The sequence below is a fragment of the Emys orbicularis genome, chromosome 2, assembly GCF_028017835.1.
Source record: "Emys orbicularis isolate rEmyOrb1 chromosome 2, rEmyOrb1.hap1, whole genome shotgun sequence".
NCBI classification, from domain to species: Eukaryota; Metazoa; Chordata; order Testudines; family Emydidae; genus Emys; species Emys orbicularis.
In genome coordinates this window covers 192225870-192250900 of record NC_088684.1, presented here as the reverse complement: position 1 = coordinate 192250900, position 25031 = coordinate 192225870, and the positions used below count along the sequence as shown (strand labels likewise).

The following is a 25031-nucleotide window of genomic DNA, read 5'->3' as shown; positions in this document are numbered from 1 at the left end:
GGGATCAATAACTGAATCACAAGAGGGCCAGTTCCATGATGTGTTCAGTTTGCTCAACTCTTATGCACCATGCAGAAAGTGCTCTGCATTTTGCAGGATGGGGCCTACCATGATCTGGAAAACATTGCAGATGCTCTTTGTTTGCCATGGAAGCAAGTTTTCTAGCCACAGAATCAGGTTATTCAAAGATAGAAAAAAATGCAAGCCACACATCCAGTCAAATTTGCAATACCTAACTTGACCATAAAACTACATTGTGCTAGTTTGGTTATTGGCTGAATTTTTGGGAGCTATCAGAGACTTTGGGAAACATTATACAGGAGTAATGCATATGGAAGATATTAATAAGTAACAAGATTGGTGCTGGTGCCTCCTGGATCTTGTTATTAAACTTACTGTCTGGTGTCACAGATAGTTAGCAACTAAGCTGCAATGCTGTTGTTATTAATATTGTTGGATGAATCCTATGAGGATAGAAAATGGCATGTCTCAGAGGAAGTGCATTAAATGTTCGAGAGATGAATGCCAGCTATCCTATTTGTACAAAACCAATTAATAAATCAAAAACTAAAGGGCAGAGAGAAGCTGAAGAGAGAAAGGGAGAGGGGTACATATACATCATAAAATAACTGTGTGACTTGATGGGATTTTAGTGGCAAACTGTCTTGTCTTGGTAAAAAGCTTGGGGAATATAATACATAAGCTTCTCTTCTCACCAACAGGAACATACAGGCCCAGATCCTCAACAGTATTTAGGCTCCTAACTTCCATTGAAATTATGTGAAAATGAGAGAGGAGATTGGAGATGCACCAGGAAAAAACAGCATTCCTCGAGCAGATCCTCAGCTGGTATAAGTTGTTAATGTGAAGTCAGTGGATCTAGGACAATTTACACTAGCTGAGAAACTGCCCCCATGAGTTTAAGGGGTAGGTGAAGATTGATCTTGGAGAGTTTCAATCACTGTCTATGAATTCAGGAGCCCCTAGCCAATACTGTGGGTCAACAGAGGATACGCAAAGAAGAGTGCCACATGGAACACAAGGGAAAGCTTTGATAGGAAATACAAAGAGCCCATCTCTAAGGGAAAAAAAAAACCCACTACGTTTTTTCTGGTTAGTAACTTAGATTTGAAGAAAAATCCATCCAACATATTTCTATCTCATTAGAACCCCAGGTCTGGATTTCCAATTAGGCACAGTAGGCACATGCCTAGGGGCACCAGTGTTCTAGGGACACCATGGGTTAAAAGTTTCATTTTTAAAAAAAAAAAGAGAAAACACAAAGGTCAGCTGTGGGGGGGTGGGGGGGGAAGGGGAGAGAAGAGGGGGATGCAGAAAATGCTGTGCCTAGGGGCACATAAGGTTCAATCCTACCCTGTAGAAACCTCTTCACTCTGATCCAAAATTTCCTACCCTAGGCAATCTCGGAAATATTAGACAAATGCTATTTATTCACTATACATACTGTTTCTATAGAATAAGATACAGCAACATTTTGAAGAATAAAAACAATTTTGCCAAAAAATATTTTTCTTTGCATTTTTATTTTTGTCTGCTATGGACACCCTTTCACTTGGGTGATGAAGCAGAGTGGATCTTAAGAATTTCATTTTTAAATTTGCTGGTGTTGTTGCCATTTTGAGTTCCTAAGGTATTGGGCTCTGTTCAAAGAACTCCTGGGTATGTTTTAGATCTCCGTGTACCCTGAATCGATAAATGCAGGTATATTCTGGGTGGCCCCAATTGTTCAGCACTTTCAGTTTCACATACCTTATGAATTCAGAAAGTTCATTCTGAAAGGAAAGAAATTAAAGGTATTATTTTTTACTTTATGTATCTCTCATTGTTGATCAACAATTAGCATCATGCAGGGGTGACTTGTTCACTATTTTACTCTTTGCTGCCATGTGAAATCATTGCTCACAAGATATGAAGATGCTTATACCTCTACTAACAGTACTTTAAGATAGTAATTAAAGAAACATAGCCACAAAAAAGGCTAGCCTGCTTCAGTAAGCAAAGTAACTCTATGAAGTTCTCCTCACTTAGAGGTTGACTCCACCACATGTAGAAATCCCATTGATATCTATGTGAGGTCTTTGCACAGAATTTCTACACAGACAAGCATTTAAATAGAACAGATTTATTTTCAGTAATCTGCAACAAAACGATTTCCTTACAATTATCAGTAATGTTTAATTTGATGGACCAATATTCTGACGGTATGTGATGTGTTTTCTTTTTATGCAGCCTAAGAGCAGATCACCCAAATTCATTGCAGGTAACACAGCAGATTAGACTCTAGCAATAGCGCTGCAGAAAAATGCTTCGTTTTAAAGCCACCATTAACAGAACTACAGACTAAGTTATAATCCTTTCCACCCAGGGCTATTTCTCCAGATCACTTCTGCTGGGAAGCACTTCCCCTCTTCCTTAATGTACCTTCAATTGGAATGTTTGAAATAAATCTCCTTCACAGTTATATATGAACTCTCCTAAGAAAGTTCCTTGCTCCTCATCTTCCTCCTTTAGGCCCTGCAGAAAAACACAGGCATGGAGAAAACAAAAGACAGTGGAAACCCAATTACAACAGGTTTAAATGTGTTTTCTCTTCATGCAGACAGTTAAAACAAAAAGCATAACATGATATCCCAGATGCACAGTGATGAGCTAAATCCATAAAATAAGGGTCCTTGTAGCACAAGTCCATTCCCAAAGCCAGGTTTGACCAGGCTGGTGGTGTCACAGGATATCCAAAAAACCCAAACATGGATGGTATACTCCTGAAATATCTAACTCTCGTTCATAAACCAAGGATTTATTTCAAATACATCTCGGAAGTTACAGATATCAGGAGAAGCCTGATAGTTGTGGCCTACTGGTTACCACTTCATGTTTTGGTTAAGTTATAGTCACAATAGTCCCGTGAGATAGGTAAGCAAATACTATCCCCATTTATAGTTGGGGAAATTGTGAGAGGTTGAGTGAGTTAATGGCAAAGCCAGGATTAGAAATCAGGAGTTCCTAGTACCCAGCCCTGAGCAGAATCCCCTAAACCACATTACTTCTCTTGTAGGTAGCATGTAGACACAGCAGGTTGTGCAGGAATGGGAAAGTCTCATTTTTAAGAATAAATGGAACAACAAGAATTATGCTGATAGTTATATATATGAATTGCTCTCTTCCTACAATATGGAGTGAGTTGCAGGTGTGAAGGAAATATACAGAACTTGCTTTTTTCCTATATTTTCCCACATACTACTTCCCCCCCCCCTTCTTAGAAATCTTATATAAAAAGCTAAGAAAGATGCTTACATAGACAGCGAAGTCCTTAGGAGCACTGGAGATTTCTCCTGTAGGGGAGATTTTCTTGGGAATGTGCTCCATTGTAACCGCTCTTGGAATTATTTCCATAGCCAGTTTGATGACAGTTTCACCCTGACTTCCTGGGAAAGGCCAGCAGTACCCAGGGTAATTATTGGGCTAAAACCAGAACACAAAACAATGATTACACTGGTCTACAATATTTGAGAAGTCGTCTGCTTCAGAGATAAAATGTGCTATTTATTATGTATTTTGATGTGCTGAATTCAAATATGACAATTAAAACAACTGATTGGCTACTGTTTCTAAGATATTTAAGTTTTTACATTTTATGTCTGTGTATATTGTGTAGATAGTAGAGTTTTAATCATAAATTGTAAACCTAGGTCTTTTCATGTGTTTATGGTTGCTTTACATGATAATATTTCACCTGTCCTGTTTATGTAACACTTTAAAAATCAGCAAAAGGGTTATATAAATAAAATTTATTATGAAACAAAAGGCAAAAAACTATTATGTACATAGTTTAGTCCTAGTCAGTGTCTACTCGGTGCTTCTTGGCTTGTCTCTTGTATTCATTAAATGGAGCATCTCTTGTCACTGTCCAGCAAAAGTCTGCAAGTGTTGATGGGCTCCATTTGCCCTGATAGCTTTCTCCATTGTTGCAATGTCCTGGTGAAATCACTCGCCGTGCTCGTCGCTCACTGCTCCACAGTTCGGTGGAAAAAAATCTAGATGAGAGTGCAAAAAATGTATCTTTAGTGACATGTTGCAACCAAGGCTTTTGTATGCCTTGAGGAGGTTTTCCACCAACAACCTGTAGTTGTCTGCCTTGTTGTTTCCGAGAAAATTTATTGCCACTAACTGGAAGGCTTTCCATGCCGTCTTTTCCTTGCCACGCAGCGCATGGTCAAATGCATCATCTCGAAGAAGTTCACGAATCTGAGGACCAACAAAGACACCTTCCTTTATCTTAGCTTCACTTAACCTTGGAAATTTTCCACGGAGGTACTTGAAAGCTGCTTGTGTTTTGTCAATGGCCTTGACAAAGTTCTTCATCAGACCCAGCTTGATGTGGAAGGGTGGTAACAAAATCTTCCTTGATTCAACAAGTGGTGGATGCTGAACACTTTTCCTCCCAGGCTCCAATGACTGTCGGAGTGGCCAATCTTTCTTGATGTAGTGGGAATCTCTTGCACGACTATCCCATTCGCAGAGAAAACAGCAGTACTTTGTGTATCCAGTCTGCAGACCAAGTGAGAGAGCAACAACCTTCAAATCGCCACAAAGCTGCCACTGATGTTGGTCATAGTTTATGCACCTCAAAAGTTGTTTCATGTTGTCATAGGTTTCCTTCATATGGACTGCATGACCAACTGGAATTGATGGCAAAACATTGCCATTATGCAGTAAAACAGCTTTAAGACTCGTCTTGGATGAATCAATGAACAGTCTCCACTCATCTGGATCGTGAACGATGTTGAGGGCTGCCATCACACCATCGATGTTGTTGCAGGCTACAAGATCACCTTCCGTGAAGAAGAATAGGACAAGATCTTTTTGACGGGCACGGAACATGGAAACCCTAACATCACCTGCCAGGAGATTCCACTGCTGTAGTCTGGAGCCCAACAGCTCTGCCTTACTCTTGGGTAGTTCCAAATCCCTGACAAGGTCATTCAGTTCACCTTGTGTTATGAGGTGTGGTTCAGAGGAGGAGGATGGGAGAAAATGTGGGTCCTGTGACATTGATGGTTCAGGACCAGAAGTTTCATCCTCTTCCTCTTCCTCGTCTGACTCAAGTGAGAATGATTCTGGTGCATCAGGAACCGGCAGTCCTTCTCCGTGGGGTACTGGGCGTATAGCTGATGGAATGTTTGGATAATGCACAGTCCACTTTTTCTTCTTTGACACACCTTTCCCAACTGGAGGCACCATGCAGAAGTAACAATTGCTGGTATGATCTGTTGGCTTTTTCCAAATCATTGGCACTGCAAAAGGCATAGATTTCCTTTTCCTGTTCAACCACTGGCGAAGATTTGTTGCACAAGTGTTGCAGCGTATGTGTGGGGCCCACCTCTTGTCCTGATCTCCAATTTTGCAGCCAAAATAAAAGTGATAGGCTTTCTTAACCATAGTGGTTATACTGCGCTTTTGTGATGCAAAAGTCACTTCACCACAAACATAGCAGAAGTTATCTGCACTGTACACACAAGTACGAGGCATCTCTGCTCACTTTGGCTAAACAGAAATGTGTCCCTTTGCAAAATCAAACACTGACAAATAGGAGAGCACGACACTGTATGATTTCTAGAGCTGATATAGGGCAATTTGTTCAACAGAGTGATGTAAGCTTCGTTATGATTGCATCATCCATGACTTCTAGGAATAACATGATGCAATTCATATCATGTATGACGCAATACCAGCTTCAGATTGCATCATTCATTGTTTTGCCTAAAAAGCAAGTACTGTCCAAACCCAGTCATAGATTTATTCATAGATCCAGTCAAAGATGTATTTTAGTCATTTCTGGTTTAAATTGAGATCCCTTCCCTTTATAACTCACTTATCCTCCGCCATTCCCAAGTCAAGGGTCGTATATACTGACCCAATAGCATATCTTGAAAACTAGAGCCAATCAACAATTTTAAGCATCATTTTCATTCTCAGTGACCCAGAATTAGTAAAGTTTGACTACATTTATTTCAGAAGCATTTTGGCTGTAGAGCAGTGTTATTGGTTTAAACAACCATGTGGCTAATGGTATCGCTGGTATAATTCCACTGAAATCAGTGGAATCCCTGAAACCAGGGATTCCTTTGGCACCTTAGAATCTATCTTGAAACACACCAATGATATTTAAATAATCACAAAGTTCATATGGTTTGAGTCTAATTAAAAATTAAATATAAAATGTATTGTTTAATTCTGAGGATAAATACTAGTTCCATGATACAGTATTCAGATGGACTGTTTTGGCTGCACCACTCATAAAAGCTCTAGTACCATGGTCTGCCCTTTCCCCCCGCACTTATGAACCATGTTTATTCCCAGGTGCCAATTCTTAACTCTGTTGCTTTTATTTCTCTCTTTCCCTCACTTGTGGTGTGGCGCCAACCTGGGTTTGTCTGCAAAAATGCCGTTAAGTACAGCAGCATAGGCTGTCTTTCTATCTCCACCGATCCCTCCCTGAACTTTGGGCAGTATGGGGAGAAGAACAGGGAAAGCAGACATGGGGAATGGTAGTGGGGAAAGGAGACCCAATTGGAAGAGAGGAAAGGGTAAAGGAAACTCTCAAGACTTCTTTTATTTTGATTTCTACCTGAAGAATAACTTCTGGAGACTTTACAAAAACCAGCATTGGAAATGATAACCAAAAGAATTTTCCTCTATTATGACGGTAGCTCCTGGTAGTTCTGGACTGAACAATGCTGGCACCTGAAATTAAAATATTCATACAGTAATGAGATAATATCTCACATATAGCACTACTTGGACCTGAAGAAAAGCTCTAAGTAAGCTCAAAAGCTTGTCTCTCTCACCAATAAAAGTTGAACCCACTTTGCCTCTCTAATATAGCAGGTATTCTTAACAATGTGTAATATACAGAGGATCTAATGACCAACACCAGGAGTTAAGCACCCAACACCTAACATATAGACAACAAAGCCCCTGTAATACAATTATCATTTATATGAGTGACTCTTTCAAACTGGACATGTATCATCGCATGTGACTCTCAGAAAAAAAAAATCATTATCAAACAACTCTTTTATGTGACCCAGTCAACATACACCAGCCATAATTCTTATAGCTCTCTCTTCCCCACATGCTTACTTCCATATACTCTTCTCAAATGGGCATGAAGAGATGTTGGCATAGCTTTCTCATCAGTAATACCATAAGAATGTCAGCTCTTACCATACTTCGACCTGAACAAGCACAGGTTTTGACTGATTTCTAGCAACAGTATTTGTCTCTCTTTCACTTATTCTGTCCTTCTCTACAGTAACAGGCCATGGTGGCTAATTAAAATATTCAAAATTGATAATTGGCAGTGGGTAATAAAACTGAAGATAGGAAGTGATGAATAAAAACAATATTAAAATAAGCATTCATTTTTATAAAAAGGCTTGGAACATTGTCAGACTATGTAAATGCATAATCTTCTTATACAGTGACCCTTGTCCTCTCTTCCACTTCCCTCCTATTGTAGGTGACATTCATTTGTACATCGTCTTAAACTAGATTGTAAGCTCTTTGGGGGCAGGGACTGTGTCTTCTTATATGTTTTTTACAGTGCATAACACCATGAAGACCCAGATTCTAATTGGGAATAATAATAATAATACCTGCTGATTTTAGGGCATAATCAGGCATCTGGACTTGGTCTTCATCCAACTTTTCAAGTATTTTATTCAGCATCCTTTTAACAGTCTGTGAAGGAATATAAAAGGTAAGAACTGTGAGAGGGGAAAGGAGTTTGCAAGTAGTACACACACCAGTTCACCTACAATCCGAAGTATGTGTAAAACAATCATGAAGTAACCATTATGTTAGACTAAGGTCTGGTCTACACTTAAAATTGAGGTTGACATAGCCACAGCAGTGAGGGGTATAAAAAAATCCCTAACTCCCCCAGTGCAGATGTTGCTAGTGCACTAAAAATAAAGTGTAGTTGTGGTGGCACAAGGAGATGGATGGGTATGTACTTGCGACAGCTAAAATGCTAGGTATGTACTTTGGGTGGCTAGCCCCTCCTGCTGCTCGCCCCACTGTGGCTATACTCTATATTTAACTCACTAGCTTGATCACAGCTAGTACAGGCATGTCTTCTTGCATTGGAAATTACACCCCCAGCTCAAATTGTAGACATACCCTAACAGGCTGGGTGTGGAGCCCTGGTATCAAGTGCATGTATTATCTCTTGAATTAGAGACCACTTGTTAGAGGTTCTGAAAACCACCTGGAATCTCAACCAAAGTGTCAGAAAACTATTGTGTTCACCTTGTTCTATAATTTTGGCAATGGCTACCTTTGTAGGAGAGTGTGTGTAGCCCTCCTTCTAGGCAGTTGTTATACTATGTCAGAATAGTGGTAACTACCTATATAATGACCCTTAGTATAATTATTAAATGACCCCTTATATATGTGCAATTTAATCACTACCTACCAAGTAGTTCATAAAAGTGAGTGATCACATCAATTGGTTAAGTTCCTATAACTTCCAAGAAATAGAACGAAACTCAAAAGAGCAAAGATGTTTGATATACTCTGTCCTCAAGAACACTGAGCGCATACTGCCAACAAGATTCTCCTTGGGAAACCCTTACCATACTAGTCACTTCTACCTCAAAGACCAGCTGTTGCAGATGAAGAGACAGATTCTCTAGACAATATTACTTGTGTGGAGGATCCCCTGCACAGACCTGTGGGACAGACTGTGGAAGGCTAGGAGGACATATCATAATATCCTCTGCAAGCCCTGTGAAATAGAGTTTCTCTGGGGAGAGGCTGGGGGAAGCCTTGGCAGCAGCCAGGTCTCCCATGGGCGACACTGACAGGGACCAAAGAGAGCCCAAGGGTACCAGAAGTGACTCAGGAGACTGGGTTGCAGGTTCTCCTTATGAATTTTCCACCAGATCATTCTCTTGGTGTAAAGGTGAAAAATCAATACTGTAGCTTAGACTATTGTTCCTTCAAATGTCTAATGTAGTGTACTGTACATCTTGTTCAGGAGGTGATGGCATTCTATTGATGGTTAGGGTGACAGAAATCCCTACCTATGTTATCCCACCCTTCCAGCTACCCCGCAAAAAAAGTCTCCAAAGAGAATTTTTTTATTGTGGGTGAACATTTGTTCCTGGATTCCCAAGACTGTTACACTACATATGTCAGTGAAGTATAAAAAAAAAAAGTGTGATAAGGAACTATGGTAGATACAAAGAAAGCTAGAAATCTCTACTTACAAAATCCTGCAATGTCCTTACCCATGTTGTAACACCTTTGATCTCACTCCCTTTCAGGGCTTCACTGATAGCACGCTGGGTGATCTCCTTTGTACCTTGTCTCAGAGCATGAAGCTCTGTCTGTAGCTTATCTACCTGCTCTTTAAGAGATTGGATTTCTTTCAAAACATGGTTTGCCTGCCTAGAAAAAGTGGGAAAGAGTGACAGAAAGCACTATTTTCCTGGCCTGTCTGGCTTGCGGTATGTCATGAGAATGAGAGACAGGCAACAGACACCTCTTTTTATACCTCTAAAGAAATCTGCTCCAGATGATCAATTTGTAAGTGAGAGGAAAAGTAGACTTTGATACTAGTTCTAATACCTTCAGATGGAGAAGCCACCTCGCTGCCCTATGGGCAAAATTTTCAAAAATATATCTAAGCAATTTAGGAGCCTCAGTCCAATAGACTTTCAATAGGACTTAGGTACTTTCAAAAATTTTTACCCTGCTTCCTGAGTAATACGGAGGTGAGTGGAAGCATATCTGCAACCATACTAAAAAATGTGTAAGGGCGGGTCTGAAGTACTAAGATTTTGTTTGATGTAGGAAAAAAAATAAAATATGGACAAAAGGATAAGGATCCTGCCTGGAAAATACTGGCATAGAAGATGCAATAATCTGCATTTTCAAAGATTCCAGGGCATTTCAAAACAAGAAAGAACATATGCTTGAAAAAGTAAACCGGTTTTATCTGGAATGCAGACCAAGCCAGCAGCAGGTTACATTTGAATAAAAACTACTCACACAAATGGCACACTAGGCCACAAAAAATATGCTCAGTTCCGATCCCTCAGTTGCCATCTCTGACACAGACTACAAACAGATATAAAACAAGGAAAAATACACATTAAAAAGTGCAATCACCACTGCAACAACTTCTAAAACATATTTTACTGGACAAAAAATGTCCCCGTTTCCTTACACATAGGAGCAGTGGGTTCCCATGCCCCCTCCTACCAGAACTGCAAAGCCCCCATCACTTCTTTGGCCTACACAGTTCTGTACACAGGGCTGGCTCTGGCTTTTTGGCTGCCCCAAGCGAAAAACAAAACAAAACAAAAACACCTGCGGCGTGGCCGGAGCGCAGGTGGACCGGCTGGCGGGGGGGGAGAGAGAAGGGGGGTGGCCAGGGCTACAGTGGGGCGCTGCCACGCGGCCCCTCCCGCCGCGCTGCGCCGCCTGCCAGGAGGGCTCCGCTCCGGTCGGTGGGGAGGGAAGGACGAGGACTGCCCTGCCGGGCTTGCTGCAGGGCGCTCCCGTCCTCCACGCCGCCGCCCCCTACAGGGCAGCCGGAGCGGAACAACAACAAAAAAAAGCGGCCGTGCCGCCCTAGGATTGGGCGGAATGCCGCCTCATTCAGTCTGCTGCCCCAAGCACCAGCTTGCTCGGTTGGTGCCTGGAGCCGGCCCTGTCTGTACAGTACCCTAATATCTCCTATATAATTCAACATTCATGTTTTCTTTAGAGCATCTTGACATCAACTTTTCAATCAAAAACTGCTGCTTGATAGGGCTCCCTTATTTTTGTTCTACCTTCTCTTTCCATTCTTCATTCATACGCTAAAGTGGACTGTAAAAGGTATCTGCTACACCTGTTTTGGTAATTTCTATTCCTTCCCTCTGATCTTCCTGTATTCCACTTTAAATATCTTTTTTCTGTTAAACATTTTTCTCCTTCATTCCTCATGTCCACCACTTCCCCGCCTCACTCTCTCTCCCCAATAATGAGTGTCTTACCCTAAATGTTCTAGTTTCTCATTTTGCCCACAGCTGCTCTTTCCCCCACTCCATACTCCTGTATTCTCCCCTTAATGACTTGGATGATTATTCTCTCATGGGTCCTCTTATTCCTCTGATCTTGGCTAACCATGCTGGGCTTCTTCACATGCAGCTCCTACGCCACCAGGCTAGGGAAGAAGCAGGGTTGGGAAGAAGCAAAGGTTTCCTCCACCTACAGTGGGAACTGTGTACAGAGGAGTGTCTATTCCACCTTACAGGAAGGCAGAACAATCAGAAGTTTTTATTCCTATTCATTTCAGAATATGGAGGGAACCTGCAAAAGTATTTCTCCATCCCTCCACCACAAGGAAGACAAAGCTGAGCAGCAGGAAAATAATAATCTTTTCCGCTTCTCCTCAAACACCCAGGGAAGATGGAAGTGCATGCAGTTTTTCCTTCTTACCTAGTCGTGTACACGAGCAACTTATATGCCTGTAAAACAGAGAAGAAAAACTGCCAGCTCCAACATCTTCCCTTCCTCTGGATTTTAAGGGAGGGGGAGAAAAAAATCCCTACAGATACTTTTGGGGTTGGGAACATCATCAATGTGTATAAAGTTTGTGGGAGACCCAACTCCTCCATTTGTGCAGTTGTTGTGCTCAGGGTTTGAATTCCTTTACAGCAATGAGTCAAGTAGTCATCCAGAAATCCACCTTACCTTAGAGACTCCAGATCCATTCCATATATCTCTGATTCATCCTAGATGGAAATATTAATAAAACATTCATTCCAAACACTAACATCGCCAATACAGAGCCTCCTGCAGAGAAAGGCAATCACTCTCTACAGGAATGTGAGATGGTAGACACTCAGAGACACAATGCCTACATACAACAAGTGTTTAACACTAACATACAACAGTAACTGGCACCCTATAAATACCCAGGAGAGAAAGACAATTAAATAGATCATAAGATTAATGCTGGACAATTCCTTATTCATGAAGCAGATATTACAGTCTCCCATCATGCATTTGATTTATTTATTCTAAGATGGTAAATATAATTTATTAAAAACAAAACACCACCATAAGAACCAATCATCATATAGGTAAATATATACACAAAATGTGTACTGAATTTTCAACTTTTCTGTATCTGTAAATGTCTCTGAGCTTATTCCATAAAGGCTGCAATTTTGCAGCAAGCAGACAGGAAGTAAAAGACATCTGAATAAAAAGTAACATCTTTTCCTGTGGAGGGAGCACGGAAACTCAAATATTGCTGTTAGGTAAATGTTTGTTATAACATAATTCAAACTTATCTGATTGCAAGCATTATCCAGAAATTTACACATTACTTTTCTTATTAATAATAATTGCTTAAAAAAAAAAGAATTTACATGACAGGCTCCTGGATATTGGTTAAGACACTTCAGGAAGCATACCATCTAGTTTGCTAACACAGAAAATTAATTGATACATCAAGGATACACCTATTTTCATATAGTTTTATGTCAACCTCCTAGCTACCCATTCTATCAAAACGTCCTATCCTCAAAGTACGTCTTCCAAACTCTTAATCCAATAACTTCTTCCCCTCTCTAACCAGCTTTTACAGTTCTGAAAAAGGGTCAAATGAATAGCAGCCAGCCAACTGGAGGTCAGAACCTTCCCTAAATCTTCTCCATTACTAGCTCCATTTTAGGTTTTTCCTCTTTTCTTTTCCAGTTTTTTTCTGGGGCCACCGTAACTGAGGATTTCCTCTCTGTTATCAATACAACATTATTTCACTGTCTACTGACACAAGTAGATATATTGTCTATGAGGAAAGGTTGGAATACTAGTGGCCACACTCTTGTTACTCTCTATGATAAAGTGTGTTCCTATTCCAGTTTCTCTTTTTGATACAAGTCTTAGGCCTTGGCTACACTTGCAAGTTAGAACACATTAAATCAGTCCTAGGCACCCTAACTCCTGAGGTGTCCACACTGGCAAGGCACTTAGAGCGGCTGGAGCGCTCCTGGTAATCCACCTCCATGAGAAGCATAGAGCTTGCTGCGCCCTGGCTGGAGCTCTGGGGTGTCAGTGTGGACGATGTATTGCATTACTGCGCTGTGATTGGCCTCCAGAAACGTTCCATAATCCCCTGAAGTCAAGTGGCCACTCTGGTCATTGTTTTGAACTGGGCTGCAGGCATGCGGATATCCCCTTTCAAAGCTCCATTTCTGACAGCCAGCATGCTTATCTGCTCTGGGACACAAAGCAAACCATTACTGTGGAATGCTCCTGCTGCAGAGGCAAGCGTTTGTGAGTGTGAGAAAGAGAGAGGCCGGGGGTAGGGGCTGATGTCAGGTTTCCCCCGCCACTGTCTGAACTTACAAGATAGCATGCTGACACGCTCTGCCCCCCATGCTTTGCAAACCCCTTCCAAAGCATGCTGCAGCCACTATGCTAATGTGGACATGCTCCACTAGGGTTACCATTCGTCCGGATTCTCCCGGACATGTCCGGCTTTTCTGAGTTAAAAATAGTGTCCGTGGGGGATTTGTAAATGTCTGGATTTCCCCCCCCCCCCCCCATGCAGAGCGCATGCGGCTGACGGGGCAGCCGGCCGGATCGTGCCACTCACACCGGGCTCCGGCAGCCAGAGCCCCTCCTCCGCTTCCCCCTCCCCTCCCCTGCTGCTTGAGATCACTCCCCTACTCCCCCTCCCCCTCCCTGCATTCGCAGATCGCCAGACGTTCGCAACAGGCCTCTGGCAGTCTGGAGCTCCTCCCCCTACTCCCCCCCCCCGCTGCCCAGTGCGCCGCTCTGCGGGGGCGGGGACCGGGCTGTGCACTCCGCTGGGGAGAGCGGCAGCGTGTCGGGCTCCGCGTGGAGCCCGACATGCTGTTCTGAGCAGCACGGTAAGGGCGCCAGGGGGTCGGAGAAGGGGCAGGGGGGTTCTGGAGGGAGCAGTCAAGAGACAGGGAGCCGGGGGAGGGTTGGATGGGTCAGGAGTTCTGGGGGGGCTGTCTGGGGGTGGGGGTGTGGATAAGGTTTTGGGCAGTCAGGGTACAGGTAGGGGGTAGGGTCTCAGGAGGGGGCAGTCAGGGGACAAGGAACAGGGAGGCGAGGTAGGGGGTGGGGTTCTGGAGGGCAGTTAGGAGCAGGGGTCCCAGGAGGGGTAGTCAGGGGACAAGGAGCGGGGGGGGGGGGGGTTGGGAGGGGGCAGGGGGGGGAGAGGGATTGGAGCAGTCAGGGGACATGGAGCAGAGGGGTTAAGATGGGTTGGGAGTTCTGGGGGGGGCTGTCAGGGGGTGGGGAGTGGTTGGATGGGGTGTGGGAGTCCCGGGGGTGAGGGTGTGGATAAGGGTTGGGGCAGTCAGGGGACAGGTAGGGGGTAGGGTCCTAGGGGGCCAGTTAGGATGGGGGGAGGGTCTCAGGAGGGGGCAATCAGGGGACAAGGAGCGGGGGGAGGGTTGGTGGTTCTGAGGGGGGCGGGAAGTGGGAGGGAGTGGAAGGGGCAGGGGCGTGGCTAGGGCAGGACTGGGGCGGGTCTAGGGCGGGGCTCCTCCCGTCCTCTTTTTTGATTGTTGAAATATGGTAACCCTATGCTCCACAGTCACAAGGAGCACAGTGTGAACACACAGCAGCGCTTTCCCTGCTGCTGTCTCCAAGGGCTAGTTTAACTCCCGGCGCTCTACATCTGCAAGTGTAGCCATGCCGTAACTAACACTGAAACTATAACAAAAGGAGTTTTCTTTTAAGTGGTTATATTATAAAGTCTTTTGTTTGATCATGTGCCTTCAACTGGAGTTGTAGGGGCTCAGTACATCTGATAATGGGATCCTAGATACCTAAAGCTGAGCAACCAAAAAATGAAGAAAACCAAAATTAAAGGCCACTTCTGAAAATGTTAGCCCAAGTGATTTGCTCAAAGGCATATTGTAAAATAATAGCAGACACAGAAACAAAATAATTATTAATGTGTGGTTAAATATAATTAAATTCTAGGACACTGGAGTCTCCAATATACCTGAAACTCCACAGAAAGAAGGTGCAAGTTATTGGGTAAGCACTTTCTGTCCTAGAGCTAGACTGGTAGTGGCAGTCTTTATTTGATTACATCTAATCATAAATCACCTTGTGCCAGAAATGGTTAAAATCATAGAGGACAAAGCCATTATATATTCCCCTGGACATCTGAATTCCTCCTCCATCAAGCAATCCCATGTAGTAAGTACCTGTTAGTCAAAAAAGAACAACTTTGTTTAAATTTAGAACATTATCATCTCCAGCAGATTATTCTCTTCAAAAGCAAGGGGCCTCAATCTGTCAAACACTTACTCATGTGCTTAGCTTTAGTAAAGCAACCAGTGAAATAATCCCACCAAAGTCAAGTTAAATACATGTTTAAGTGTTTGCAAGACTGGGGCCTAATTTTGGAATGGATGTAAAATGCAGCCTTGAGGGACTTCCAAGGGCTGTATTAGTTGTCATCAGCATTTCAATAAGCAAAATCAACTTCTATGGCCCCTCTCCCTTTCTACATTCCTACCATCCCTCCACTTGAGTTTCCAAATTGGATATTTTGCAAGGAATGGTGAAATGACATTCTTATAGATTTTGAGTTGGGGAGATACATTTTCAACACATGTTAATGGAGCATTATGGTTTACATGGTTAAAATCAATTTTCAAATGTAAAAGTTAAGGCTTATTCCACATTAAATTGTTCACGTATTATATGTTATTTTTTAAAAATATATAGAAGTATCATCTACAGATCCCAGTCAGGATCAGGGTCCCCTATGTTTATAGGCCTTAATCCTGAGAACAGGTATTTGACTTTACTCACCGTCAAGTCAATGGGTCTATTCACCAGTGTATGGATTTGCAGGACTGGGGGTCATATAAAGAGACAGTTCTTTAGAACAGGGATTATTGTGGCCTCAGTCCTGCAATGATCTCCATGCGGGCAGGACCTTGTGGCCACACACAGCTGCAATGACTTCAGTAGAGCTCAGTGCACATTCAAGGATATGCCTCCATGGAGCTCACTGCAACACCAGAGTCTAAGTCACTGGTCCGGCAAAGACACATGGACTTAATTTTGCTCCTGTGCATAAAGTTAAGCATCTGTAATTCTCTGCAGGTTCGTAGCCAAAAATTGAGACAAGAGACAACTAATGGGTTTAACAAACTGTAAGCAGTGGTGAAAGGAGGAAGGATGAGGCATGTGGCAACATGATTTCTGATGCAACTGGAAAGTTGCTTTATTTGTTGTTTATTTTTTAACCTCTGCTTATTTACACTTTTTTTTTAACCTGCTTATGTTTTTATTATTTTTTTTAATACCTGCTATTTAATTTTTTTTTACTACCACCTATTTCCATTTATTTCAAAAAACTATTACTGCCTATTTCTATTTATTTTTATTTCCCTCTTTTTATTAACTTCATTTTTAATAACTGTTTGTAACTATCAGAAAAGATACAAAAAAGTTGAATCAAAACAACACAAACTGTTCCATGGTGACCCCAATTTCACAAACTGCCATTGCCCCATAGTCAGTAAAGACATTTTTTCTTCTTCTTCATTTTAAATAAAAAGAGTTAGTGATATCTCATGGGCTTCTGAGGCTCTGAAGATTTCTGCCCCCTAGCTGTTCTTCCTCCCAAGCTGGGTTGCTCTGCCTCCTGGGGTGAGTGAAGGCCAATCGCTGCTGCTCCTCAAGACTGGGAAAATTCTGGCCCCATACAGCTAGTTTGGGAGAGGGCACTTAGGTCCTCCAACCCCCACATCAGTCTCTTCCCAGAGAGTGGACTGGAGGGAGGGAGGCAGGCAGGCAGACCCAGCTGGGATATCCAACTGCCTACTTCAGTTCTCAGCTGTGCTTCTCTGTTAAAGCAGCACAAAGGGGCCAGGGGAGAGCAAAGAATTTGGTCCCCCTTATAGAGTGTCAGTTAACGCTGTACTTTATAGAAACTCACCAAAAAAGAATAAAGAAAGGAGGAACAGCACCAGTGAAATAATCTTTCGAGCCCAAATCTTCCTGGGGAACAGTAAGGAGAAAGAAAGCATAAAGTTAGCAGCATCCACATATTTCACGTACATATTCTGTATTAGCAAAAAGTTTCTTTAGGATTTCTTGAAGCCCATATTGTTGGCTTTATTGAAGTTAATGGTGAAGCTTCTTAACTTCTGCAGTGGAGATTCAAGCACTATATCAAAACTGAAGAGACATTAAAATTAGTGATTGGTCTTGTGACCCCTGATCCCAGAACTGGTTTCAGCAAGAGCCTGGATTGACACCAATGTAAATCACTCTCTTAATTCTTTGTCAGGTTTGGGAGTGTGATTAATACCAATCTGTCTCTTCTGCCCATCTGCATTTATCTATTTCCCCACCCATCCTTGAGAAAAAGATTCTTGTTCATCTTTACCTTGCAAAAGTGCTGCATATTTTCATCACAAAGTGCCACAGAACTGTTATGCATAGCCCTAGCAAGTGGAAGACAAGCCTGATACCTTCTGAAAAACATGCAACAAGCACACAGTTAAATGAGCTCAGATGTAGTTAAAAATGCAGTTCTACTCTCAAAAGTCACTGCAAAATAGGCATAATGGGGTTCATGTTTGTCTCTCAGGCTATGTCTTCACTGCAAAAAAGGTGTGTTCTTAACTTGGGTTAGCATAGCAGTGAAGACACAGCAACTCATTTTTTAATTTGGATTAGCATCTTGATTTAAAGCACATGTAGAGCCTGGGTTTGACGTGGAGCTGTTAACCCTGTATTTTCACTGTTCTTTTAACCCAAGTTTAAAAAACACATTTTCCTTTTTTCCAATAAAGACATAGCCTCAGTTGTTCTAGATCACATTATCAGTTTATAAAATAAAGAGATGTTGCTGCATTTCCTATCACCACCTCTGCAAAAAGTCCATCTGGTTTCTTTCTGGCTCAAGCATCCTCACCACTAAGGTCTTATCATCAATGCAACAGTTAACTCAAATTGATACACTTGAGCTACTCCACTTGAACTAACCTAAACTATAGATCCATTATGGAGCCTCCACAATTATTTTTATTTTTTTGTCTCCAACATTATAAGGCGAGTCCTTTACGGTGCACAGTGAATGAGACAAGGAGACCTGTGGAGCTCTAGCTTTGGTCTCTGCCAATATTATATACAAATGCCATGGACTCTGTTTGTCTGATTAGTACATAAGACTATAAGATGCTTCCTGTGCATTTAGGGTTGTAGAAAAAAATTACATGGAATTATTTGTGAAATAGCATATGAACATATAATTGAAGACTATATTGTCATACATAGATATAAGGGAATAAAGTTAATGTGGCACACACAACCTCAACTTTGTAACTTCCTGACTTTTGACTGCTTAGCCATGCAACCTTAACGTGGTCCTAATTCAGTTCTGCTTTAATATATTTCCCCCCACTTTATAGGATGTGTCTATCAACAACATCTCTTTAGGTGCGCAAACAATCAAAAATGTAAAAGCCCATACAACAGAACAACTTACAAAACAAATGTAAGTGCACAACATACAACAATGCACACAACTAGACAGTTTACAATCACTCAACACTTGAACTTACTTTTGGGTGAGTGTTGAAGCTGCCTATCTTCCTGCCTGAGACTAATAGGGGTCTGGCTTTCAGTACTACTGGGTATGCGTCCTTGTCTTTGAGATAGCCTAGAAAATAGAAAAGGGCTTTAGAAATTCAAGAGTTGCATGAGTGGCCAGATGCAGACAAAAAACAGGCTACATTTTCCAAAACAACCTCTAGAACTAAGGTACAAGTATTTGCACCCACAGTTGCACTCATTTAGAAGCCTAGCTACCCGTATCTGACTGACAATTAGTTATCCAAATGGGTACAATTAACTACACATGTAAACACGGGGGGGGGGGGGGGGGGGAGCAAAATTTTAAACCTGGATTTAATTACCATTTCACAGAGCAGGAGGCAGAGTTCTTTACCCTGTGTTCTCTAGCTTATCTACCTAACAGCCAATTCAACTAATTGGACTATCATTCGGCTCTGGAATTTGGCAATAATGAATAAAAATAATTAAGAAACTACCTTAGTTTAATAAATCTTTTTTTTAAATTCCATTAAAAATCCTATACTAAGAAAACGTTAAAGTCACATAAAAAATTTAAAAGTCAGGAAATGCCAGCAGTTAAATTGCACATACAAGTTGCCTGACTCTGGAGTGTTTAACTGTGCAACTGTAATGTTTTCAACATATTTTCTATTTATGGAATATATTTAGGCAACTAACCAACAATATCAGATAAAGAATACAGTACAATCCGTAGTGAATACTATTTGCTATGACTGTAGGTGTTCGACCTGCAATAAATACACTTAACCATTCCTGCAATTTTTAATTGACACACTGCATGTTTTAAAACTAAGCCTTACTGTATCCCTCAGGGATGAAGAGGCAGCAATGACCAGCACATATGATACCCTTACTAACATCCAGCATTTTCTATAAAATGCTGCAGTTGCAGTACTGTGGGAGATTAAGAAGGCTTTACAGTGCAGAAATTTAGTTCTTCAGTGAAACTCCTGGTCAAATTAATTGAATGTTCAAAGGAAAAAGATAAGATGAGATAAGGTGTTTTTTTATCACTATGAGTAGTGACAGTACACACATTCAGAGATTTGGAGACAGTATTTTATAATATGGTCCAAAAACATTTAGCAGTCTAATGAACTTTGTCATCCACAACATTTAAGTAGAGATGTGGTGAATCTCAAAATGAAATCTGCTGGTACACAAATCTGGTCATTTTGCTGGATTCAGATTTATACAAATCTGCTTCTGAAATTTGACACAAATATTGGACACCTAGAATAATTAAAATGGCTACTAGTATATGAGAGTAAGATATTTTAAGGATGGCTCAGATTCTGTTCTTGCTCATTCAGCATCTCCTTTTGGCTACCCTGATACTGTGTCATATCCTGTACTCATTCCATCAGATTCCCAGCTCCTGACATCCATCCTGTCCCAACACTTCTTCCCATTCTCCCACCTACTCTCTCCCACTGGTCCTGCTTTCAACTGTCCTGACCCTGTACTCTATCGTTCATCAGTTCTCTCCCACTGCAGCATCTTCCCTCCAGCCCAGCTCTGAGCCCAGTGTCCCATCCATTCCCTCTTAATGTCACCTGTCTCTTGCCACCCAAACACTGTAGCCTGTCCCCCACATGCTGATTAGTACAGCAGATTGCTGCCTGTAACCCTGACCAGATGGCTCTTATGAATCCCCACAGTTTTTAGAATCAAGTATTTTTGTTTAATAAGAAAGACCAAGGATTTGATATTGAAAACATTTCAAAAAAATATTTTACCCATTCTTATTATCAAGAGCAAGAATCGTAAAGAGCATTGTGTACTGTACAGTATCTTCACAGTTTTCTCTGTTTCTACGATCCAGAGCCTCTTATGAACAGCAAGCTTATTCAAAGTTTGCTAGACTGCTCTAGTTTTATTGGTATGTATTTCAGTTCAGTATTACATTGCAGGGAGGATTATGATTTATGGGCTTTTTTTTTTGGAAGAGCAGTGTTTTGAGGAGGGACCTTAATGAGCAAGCATGCAGTTTGGGTTATAAGAACATAAGAATAGCGATACTGGGTCAGATCAATAGTCCATTAATCCCAGTATCCTTTCTTCTGACAGTAGTCAATGCCAGGTGCTTCAGAGGGAATAAACAGAAGAGGGCAAATATTGAGTGATCTATTGTTCACTCCCAGCTTCTGGCAATCAGACGCTCGGGACACTCAGAGCATGGGTTTCATCCCTGACCATTTTGGCTAATAGCCATTGATGGACCTATCCTCCATGAACATATATAGTTCGTTTTTGAACCCCCGTTATAGCTTTGGCCTTCACAACATCCTCTGGCAACAAGTTCCACAGGCTGACTGTGCGTTCCTTTTGTTTGTTTTTAATGTGCTGCCTATTAATTTCATTGGGTGATCCCTAGTTCTTGTGTTATGTGAGGAGTAAATAACACTTCCATATTCACTTTCTCCACACAAATCGTGATTTTATAGACCTCTATCATATCTCCTTTTAGTTGCCTCTTTTCCAAGTTGAAAAGTCCCAGTCTTTTTAATTTCTCCTCATACGAAAACTGTCCCATGCCCTAATAATTTTTGTTGTCCTTCTCCATACCTTTCCCAATTCTAATATATCTTTTTTTGAGATAGGATGACCAGAACTGCCCAGATTGTTCAAGGTGTGGGCATACAATGAATATATATATAGTGGCATTGTGATATTTTCTGTCTTATTATCTATCCCTTTCCTAATGGTTCCTAATATTCTGTTAGTTTTTTGACTGCCTCTGCACACTGAGCAGATGTTTTCAGAGAACTATCCACAATGACTGCAAGATCTCTTTCTTGAGTGATAACAGCTAATTTAGACCCCATCATTTTGTATGTATAGTTGGGATTATATTTTCCAAAGTGGATTACTTTATATTTATCGACATTGAATTTCATCTGCCATTTTGTTGCCCAGCCACCCAGTTTTGTGGGATACCTTTGTAACTCTTTGCAGTTTGCTTTGGACTTAACTATCTTGAAAAAATGTGTATCATCTGCAAACTTTGTCACCTCACTGTTTACCCCTTTTTCCAGAACAGTTATGAATATGCTGAACAGCACTGGTCCAGGTACAGATCCCTGGAGGGCACCAGTATTTACCTCCCTCAACTCTAAAAACTGACCATTTATCCCTGCCCTAGCAGAAAGGGTGTTCTAGGCAGATAGGTCAACATGTAGAAAGGACAAGAGATGGGAGTCAGAAAAGAATGTGAAGAGGGCAGGAAATGGTGTGGCTTGGACAGACTGAAGGGTGGAGTTGGAGCACTGGACGGCAGTTGAGAATAAGAATAGGTAGGGGAAAAGTTTGCAGGGCCTTTCAGGAGAGAATACGTTTTTCAAGTTAAACGTGAGGGGCAGTCAAGAGAAAGCTAGTGAAGGGACTGAAGAAGGGCCTGACATGGTCAGAGATGCAGGAAAAGCAAATGATTTGGTTAGATGAAAAATGGGTACTTGGCCTACTCTCTCAAACAGTAAAAGATTCCAAGACACAGTTTTACTTTCTTTTGCTCATATTTTCCCTCACAAATTCACTATTTGGCCAGATAGAAATCCTTTAAAAGTGGCAATATTTGCATACAAATTACATATGAATAGAATATTTGTCACATCCCTAATTAAATAAAGGACATTACTTCATAAAACAGAACTTGATTAAGAATCAACTTGATTTCTGCAAAAAGGAGCATCTTGCAATAACGGAAGCAAAACACACTACTGACAGAGGAAGATTGGCTATCCTCCAAACCACAATTTATATAAATGACAGTAACACTAAGTTACTCAATAACTTAGATGTTACTAAATACTTAATCTACAGGCTTCAAAACAGAATGGCTTTATTGGATATCTGTCATTCATTAGATCATATAACTGAGCAGTGCAAATATTTATGACTTTATATATCATATTACATAACTGCCACCTCCCTTGCTCATTTGAAGCAAAATCAAATCCTATTTAGGTTCCAGGACAAATTGAAATCAATGGAATGATTGCCACTGACTTCAATGAGCACATGATTGGGCCCTGAGAATATGCCATTGTTTTTTCTCTTTTCCCTTCTTCTTAAATGGATGAAGGAGTGGTAAATGTATTTGGGAGCTTAAGGATTTTAAAAAAGATTTTATTATTATTTGTATAACTTGCATACATATGACAAAAGTTAACAGAGATTGAATATTTTAAAAGAAAACTATCCATACCAGTTTAAATCTTGGCTTTGATTTTCTGTGTCTGAGGTGTCACTATTGGTGCCATGACTTGTTTCATCCCGAGGTAGATAGGTGCTACCTGAAGATTTTGGAATTCTGTACATGTTTTTATTTGCTTTGCACTCACCACTGAAAGAAGAGGAGCATGAAAATGAGGTGAAATAAGGTATTAATCATATTAATTATTATTATTATTTATGACCCACAATTTTAATAATTAATTTTAAATAATGTAATATCTAGTCATTTTAAGTCTTCTTTGAAAGGAAAGCTGTCCTTGTATTGCACTTGCCTTCTGGATAAATAGTGAGTAACATCATAATAAGAGGAGTCAACCTAGAATGTCCTTTGCCCTACTCAGTGCTGCTAAATACGTCACAGGCTGCTCTTGGTGATATCATAATGAACAAGCCAAGCATAAGGTTCCTGAGCTCAGCCAGAAAAAATGGGACCTACGTTCAACATTCTTATTTCAAGAGACTCAACGAGTGAAAAAATATCATGGAGCTGAATCCTCCAAGGTTGTCTCCTGTGAAAGGCTGAACTCCTTTTATTCCCACTGAAATTCAGATTTTAGGACCAGAAGAAACCATTATGATCATCTCTGATACATAAATCAAGAGGACTTCCCTGAATTCATTAATGAGCATTAAGGGCAGGAGCTCCCAAACTGAGGACCTTACATTTCTTACAATCTGTCAAGAGCTGGCAGATTACAGTCTCTTGTCTCTACTAGTTGTTTCTACAGGTACCCAGGTCCTTCATTGGAGTCCTTCAATAAGAGTTTGCATGTCTGCAAAAGGAGAAAGTAGCGTGGCTGTCTCCCCTTGTAGTTGCTGCTATATAGGAAGAGAGGAAATAGGAGCCACCTTTAGAGACCATCGGAATCATCAGAAAAGTCAAAAATAGTTTCCTATTACTTTTCTATGTAAGCAATTGCTATGGTTGCCAGAGGGGTGCTGTGCAATCAGAAAGGTGATGGAAGATGGTCTGGGCAATCAGAAACAGTGGGAAGAATGGGAGAAACCCCCAAGAAAATGTGAAAACACCTCAATCAGGTCCCCAACTCAGTCAGAACTGCCAATCCTGCGTGCTGGGCTGTACTGCACCTCACGTATCAAGGAGTTGAGTGGCATTTGCACCAACAAGAGGGAAAGGCTCTGTCTTGCTCTTTTCCTCAAGCCATCTCTAAACTGGTATTTTCAGGTGCAATGATGGTGTGCATTGGCTGAGGTGCAGTCACCAACATGCCAATCACATTTAGCGCACCCTGAGGCAGAACAGACCATGGAGTGCACTCAACAGGGCCACAGTACAAGGTATGCTGCAATCAGAGGTGCAACTGCAGCAAGCCTGGGCATACCCGAGCTAGCTTTGATGGAGCCAGCTCAACTAATAATAGCCTCCTAAGCCCCGCCTCACCCTCTACATTGCTAAAAGCAACAGAGGGTCCTGTGGCACCTTTAAGACTAACAGAAGTATTGGAGCATAAGCTTTCGTGGGTGAATGCCCACTTCATCAGATGCAAGTTATCCCGGTGCTAGGGGCGGGTGGTGCCTGTGCGCTACATGCGGTCCCTAAGGGGTATGCAGTGCAGAGGGACCACGGGTTACAGCCCCACCCAGGCTCTAACACCACCCGCACAGGCGCCGGTGCCCATCACGTGCCACGGCCACCCCTGAGGCCGCAGCCCATCGGGGCGGGGTCCTGCCGGGGGGCGGGTCCCGTCACTCACTCACTCACCCTCCCCTTCGCGCGCGCGACGTCCGTAGCGGCTCGCGGGCCCGCCCGCGTCCCTTCCCTCTGGCCCCTGGAGTCCCGCCTCCGCCACGCGCGGCCCTGAAAGAGTCCCCGTTGCCACGGAAACGGGGATTGTTGTGGTTGTTGCTGAAGGCGGCGTGGTGCTGGGTCAGTTCCTTCCAGCGCGCGCGTGAGCCGAGTTCCAAAGGGACCTGCCCCCCCCCCCCCGCACTCCTGGTAAGGGACCCCGAAAGTGGGGGGAGGGGTGGCGTGTCTGTCTGTAGGGGTGTTTGAGGGGGAGGGGGTGTCTGTCTGTCTGTCGGGGTGGAGTGTCTGTGACTCCCTGTGGGTACCAGGTTGGGTGGGGGGTGTCAAGCTG

The 25031-nt window shown here is 42.1% G+C and overlaps 1 protein-coding gene across 1 annotated transcript; it reads right to left on the bottom strand.

Moving 5' to 3' along the window:
• Positions 1-1646: 1646 nt before the first annotated feature.
• On the bottom strand, positions 1647-23016 carry SUN3 (Sad1 and UNC84 domain containing 3). The gene is made up of 12 exons (XM_065400054.1): positions 22904-23016; positions 18663-18760; positions 17483-17570; positions 17030-17091; positions 15181-15281; positions 11773-11813; positions 9318-9477; positions 7680-7764; positions 6650-6765; positions 3316-3483; positions 2443-2535; positions 1647-1793 (listed from the first exon to the last, which is right to left on the bottom strand). Exons 1-12 carry the CDS (start codon positions 23014-23016, stop codon positions 1647-1649), a joined length of 1272 nt encoding a protein of 423 aa, XP_065256126.1.
• Positions 23017-25031: the final 2015 nt, after the last annotated feature.